Genomic DNA, 6,000 nt, shown 5'->3' with positions numbered 1-6,000 from the left:
CGAATCACCGAAGTAACTATGTTTCTTCGAAACTCGTCTCGACCGAATCAGAATTTCAGATTGGCACATGCGCCAACCATTTTGGTCTCTCTTCCTTTTGCTGTCGTCACGCTTATCATCAAGCGTCACGCTCATTCGATGTACGCGCCATAGCGCACGCACGCGATCGAAAATCGTCAACGTTATCGATACATCGATACTATTTCATCGTCTGTGCATTAACGTGAGATCGATTTAATATACTCTTTCTTTCTTCTACCTTCCAACATTCGTTCGTTCTTCTCTGTATTGTTACAAATAAATATTTTATAGCTTTAATCCCATTGGAATTGTAAAATGCTTCGAGAAATAATTGTCGTATCTCGAAGTTGATCGATATCGCGGAGTACAGACAAAAAAATCTCAAGTTCCGTCGTGGCTCTCTCTGTAAAAGATAGGAAAGAGAGTGGCACGTGGAGAGCGAACAGGACGCATGCGTGCGGTGTTGCTCCTGCAGGACTCCGTACTATGAGTCAGTCTGCATCTGGACTCCGGTTCGCGTAGATTTTATACTACTTGTACGTGCTTACGTGATTAAGAAGACGCTATCTCGGATTTTTCTTCCGGGACAAACGGCAACTATGACAATAATGACTTTCTTCTTTGGTGCTTGGACCGTATTGCGGTTCGTCCTTTTTATCTGTGTCGTTCTTCTTATTCGTTCTTCGGAAGGTAAGTGGATATTTGTTGGAGTGATTTAAAAAAAAGAAGAAAATAAACGGCACGCGATATAACTTGATCGATTTCGGAGATAACGTCCTTCGTATTTCCGAATAAATCGTTTAACGCTATACCGAATACCTATACATAAATTCTCAGTGAGATTCTTGTGAAATTCTTGTTAAATACTTGTGCAATTCCTAATCGTCTTGCCGCACATAATTTTGAGAACAATTTGAGAAACGTCGAGAACTTTTAAGCCTCGAGCAATGCCCTTTTTCTACGGTAGAAAGTTCTGTGCGAGTCATGTGTTACAATTAACTAAATCCCGCGTAAATCATGCCGGTCAATATTTCACATAGCAGGAGGTATCTTCTATTGTTCAAATTTTTTATAATACACGTTCCTTGGGAACGATTTTATTTTCGCGATACAATATCGAATAGGATGGAGAAAAAAAAAGATTTCAAAAATACATACGTTCGAGATAACGGAAGAAAATCCACGGCAGATATATTTCTTGTCATTAAGACAGTAATATTTCTCAACTGCAATGTCTTTAATCTTAGATCCTCGTATAGACGTAGTCGCCACACTATCCTCGTTATCCTCGAAGTGCTGGCAGAAGAAAAATTCAGGTTTCCGTCGTTAGATGCTCCGTCAATCTTCGGGATTGCCTGCGATTTCTCCTGGGAGGATGTTCCCTCGAGAGAATCACTGGCCGTTGCTAGACAAGCCACCGGCGAGTGACTTCGATAGAGAAGCTGTCGAGATGAACGAAATTTAGAAAATATTGCTATCGACATCTCTCTCTCTCTCTCTCTCTTTTATTCTTTCTCTATCTTTCTTTCGTTATTTCTCTTTCGAATACCTCACTCCTTTCGATAGACCGATAATCACTTTACTTTTTTCCATTCCGCCTGTTCGTCTATTCGACGTAATTTCTTCTATATCACGAGAGAGAGAGAGAGAGAGAGAGAGAGAGAGAGAGAGAGAGAGAAGCTTTTCATCGAGAGCCTTTCATCGAAAGCTTTTCAAAGTGCAAAATCACTGTCCGGACAAACTTCCCGGGCTTCGGTTTCTATTTCGAGCGTAGTTGCGAAGTGTCCGTAGCAACGAAACTTGGGAAATACTCACTGTAACTAGATAGTGTCGTACAAGCGCCCGAGGTTCTAAGAAAACATAGAATAGGTTGCTCAGATTAGTCCTAGGAGATGTGGAAGGGGTGGAGTGAGACAGTAGGAGTGGTAGGTAAGAGGAAGCTACGAGCTTTCGTTTTAATGACTTTCGAATTTCTGTCTTCTGTCTTTGTTTCTCTCTTTTTTTCTTAACGCTTTGGTGTTGAGAATTAAATAAATCTAATGAAATCAGAGGAGAACGAGTCCTCGTAAATTCATAAGCATCGTAAGTACTCTTTTCATCTTTTCTACGAACAAAAATGTTACCAGGAAGACTCTTAAAGCTCGCTCCTGGTAAAGGAAGCGTAAAAAGTGTGGGAAAGGTGGAAGCCAGGGAAACGTGGGATGCCTATCGCATGACGAAGTAGTCAGAGGTAGCTTCTAACATCGTCTCATGCACAAGTCCTGCTGCTAATTATTCGCGAGCACGCGAATGAGAGAAATGCCTTTCTCTTTTTACTTGTATGGTAGCTAGCTAGCTAGCTAGCTAGGTACATCTAACATATGTTGCAAGGCACGCAATGTTATACAACTCTGAGCAATTTCCATTATGCGATGCTCCTATGTTATGCAAATAGAGAGACGCGTGTCTGTGCAGATGAACCCTTATAACTTGTTCGATGCTCGGCCTTTCCTCCTTCGAAGGGAAGCATTCCAAACCCTTGGCACTTTCTCTTCGGTCTTGTAAAATCGCTACTGTGGCTAGCCTCTTCAACATCGTCGAAAATTCACCGTTAGAAGTTGATGCCAACTAACGTTACCGAACGTATTCGTAGCTGGACTTGCTCTTGCCTTTATTTCGTCTCGTGTAACGTGAAATCCTGATGAATGGTTAGAACTCTCTCTCTCTCTCTCTCTCTCTCACTCTTTCATTCGCTAAATCTTTATTTTACTTTCGAACGAAGAATCATTTGGCAGGGTGATTTAAAAGAAAAAGAAAAAAAAGAAAGAAGAAAAAAAAGGAAGAAGAAAGAGAGGAAAGACCGGTGAAGTTTGTAGAGTTGATATTTATGTTCATTCTATATGCATAATGTATAGTGTGTAAAAAATGAAGTAAAAAATTTTGTATAAAGAAAGAACAAAAAAAAAAGGAAGAAGAATAAAAATGGCCATGCTCTAACATTGTCTTTTTGGTTATAAAATCTCGGCGTTAATTTGACTGAAATCCACTAAATCTCCGGAGTCATTTGCACAAAGTGTGCTTTCGCCTTTATGAAAACTTAACGCAATAATGCGCTGAGTAAATAGCTTTCAAAGCCACGATATTTACCACCAACGGAGTAGGTGAAACGACGCTTAACGACGAATTCAAATTTCATGAAAGCTTATCTGCGCTCCTTGATTTTATGAGCTTCCTTCCTTTTTTAAACCACGGAAGCCGGGCCATCCCACTTTATCGACCATTTGCAGACAGCTCTTTTTGGAATGTAGTAGGTATATATGTAGGTAGAATACATACATATATATACAAAAGTTCATGGCGGTACCGAACTCGAGACGATCGATACTTTATTAACATTTTAAAGCAATTGATCCGACTGTATGTCTAGACGCATAGTTTCGCTTTCATAATCCAACAATTATTTATATCGATTAAAAGTAAAATTATTATGTATTTATTGTTAATTAGTTCGAAAGGAAAAAAAAAATATTGATTCTTTTATCTCAATAACTCTTGAATCGAGAATTCATCAAAATGTACTAGTGAAACGAGCTTTTTCGATTGGTTTAAGTAGACCATTAGATTTTTCATCTTTCTGCATCGTCGCAACATGTTAGGAAAGTCAATCTTACGAAACTTACTCGTTTCTTCGAGTAACTCTCTCTTTTGCTTTTCTATAAATCGTTTTGATGTCAACAAGCAAGGAGGAAATGAAGTTGGTGAACTTTTTGCAACGCCCTGAGAGGGTGAGCATTGAAACCAACGTGCTCATTCGGCGAAATTATTATCAATGTACATACCTAGGCAGAGAACTCTGTGAAATCGAGCAATCGTTGAAGTTAAATTGGCTCGCTAATTAATATCGATCCGGCCACGCGTCCGATCGGAGATCGGTTTGCGTTCTTCTCTCTTTTTCTCTCTCTTTCTCTCTCTCTCTCTTTCTCTCCTTCCCTTTTTCTTAGCTGGATTGACTATATTGCTGCTTTCATTTGAAATCTTTCTATACGTCTTACGGTAGTAGCTATTTGTAATTTTTCAAGCACAGATTCATCTGAAATATTTACCCAATCCTTCTGTAAATTACATTTTTAATGAAGTTTATAATGGATAAAATATTACCCAAAGAAGATAAGAAATATAAGAAGCGAAATTTACAAAATCTAATACATACAACTATCGTAAAGTTATTTGCAATTATCGCGGAAATTAATCACAGTAACTTTCATTTACATAATATTTATTTAGTTTTCTTTAACGAACTTTTAAGATAAATAATAATTAATAATTAACCTGAAATAATAAATATCTTCGTGATAGGTCATTGAAGTTCCATTAAATCAATTTAGCTACAATTTTTATATTTTTAAAGTTATTTAAAATGTAAATATTGAAAAATTCAATATATCGTATAATAAATATCGTAAAAGAAATATATATATATATATACATACATATATATAAAATGCAATGTATTAGTGACAAACGATGACGAAGCAAGGATCTTTGCTACTGAAAGGTTGAAAGCGAGAACGTGAACATAACCCACGAAGCGGAAGGACGAGAACGACGCGACGGAAGGGCTATCGCTCGGAGGCTCCTATTCGGTGTGCATCGGCCGACCGCAAAGTGTAAAACGTCAGCTGCAAGCGTTGTTTTGCGCGCGACCAGATTGCCGACACGGCCGCAACCAAGCTGCATCTCGCATCCTTCCTGCTTCTCTCTCTCTCTCTCTCTCTCTCTCTCTCTCTCTCTCTCTCTCTCTCTTTTCTCAAGCTCTAGTGCGTTTCCATGCAACGCCACTTGCACAATTTGTAAAGTGTCTTTCGCAAAGAACACCCGTTATATTTGAAGAACAAGACATGAAAGGAGTTAACGATATTCTCGAAGTTTTTCCATTTTGTCTATCCATCAACTCGAAGCTCTCGTACTTTCACTGACCTCTGTTATAAGAGAGATCGATGTAAACGACGTCTGCGTCTTTTCTTGATCTAACAAACGAATAAGAATGGACACGCCCTTTTTACGAAATGGTAGTAAGTACATATATGGGAGAATGATAGCTCACGCGTGACACGATTGAAGAAGATGACAACGAAGAAAAGGGGAATAGGGTGCTCGATTTTTGTTTCGCTAGTGCCGGAAGCGGATGCTATTTCGTCTCGTCTTTCTTCTTCGGTCATTGTTATTTCAACGCGAAATACATACTTACTAGGCCCATGAATTTTCCTAGTATACGAACGTCGTCGTAAAGAAAATTTCAGGGGGGTGTGTCCCTTCGATAAATATACTGTCTCTCGTCTTTCTTTGTTTTCGTTCGATAAACAACAGTTAATAGTTCTCGTACAGATCGAAAAGAGAATAAAAAAAAAAGAAAAAGAAGAGAGAGAGAGAGAGAGAGAGAGAGAGATAAGTTTATTAAAACAAATGAATAGAATGGAAAGAATATTACGAGCTAAAGATATAATTTAGCTAATTGATATTAAAATGAAAATTACATTAGGTACATCGAAATCAAAGCTCGTTAATCTCAAGAAAGTTTTATCTCTCTCGTTTTCTTCCTTTCAAAAAGAGACTCCTACATATAATCCTCGTTTGAAGATTCAGGATAAAAGAGACTATTTCAGATAATACGAATAAAAAACTTAAAATCCATAAAGTCGTTCCTAAGATAGTGTAGTATTCTTTAATGATTCAATATAAAGATAACAAAATACATTTTTAAGTTTAAAACAGCACAAATTTAAAAAATCTTGTAAATAATGGAAATTATTCAGCATGGATAACGGAATATGCACGACATGATATTCTCTACTTCTCAGTGAATGTCAGCTGTTGCAAGAGATATGTTCACAGTTAGCCACTTTACGAATAAATCAAACGGAAGGGTTTAGTAGACAATGTAACTTTCTCTACACGACAGGCAACAACTCATTATAAATAAGCAAATAATGGAACTGTTAA

At 37.8% G+C, this 6,000-nt stretch overlaps 1 protein-coding gene across 1 annotated transcript in view; it reads left to right on the top strand.

The window, feature by feature from the left end:
* Positions 1 to 532: 532 nt before the first annotated feature.
* Positions 533 to 6,000, top strand: part of LOC127069423 (lachesin) — a 133,674-nt gene continuing 128,206 nt past the window's right edge. The window contains exon 1 of the mRNA XM_051006443.1: positions 533 to 711. Coding sequence (XP_050862400.1) covers positions 621 to 711 — 91 coding nt within the window. The 5' untranslated portion in view covers positions 533 to 620. The remainder of the gene's footprint in view (positions 712 to 6,000) is intronic.

The sequence above is a fragment of the Vespula vulgaris genome, chromosome 15, assembly GCF_905475345.1.
Source record: "Vespula vulgaris chromosome 15, iyVesVulg1.1, whole genome shotgun sequence".
NCBI lineage: Eukaryota > Metazoa > Arthropoda > Insecta > Hymenoptera > Vespidae > Vespula > Vespula vulgaris.
Note: the sequence above shows the minus strand (reverse complement) of the source record. Positions and strands in the feature narration are given on the sequence as shown.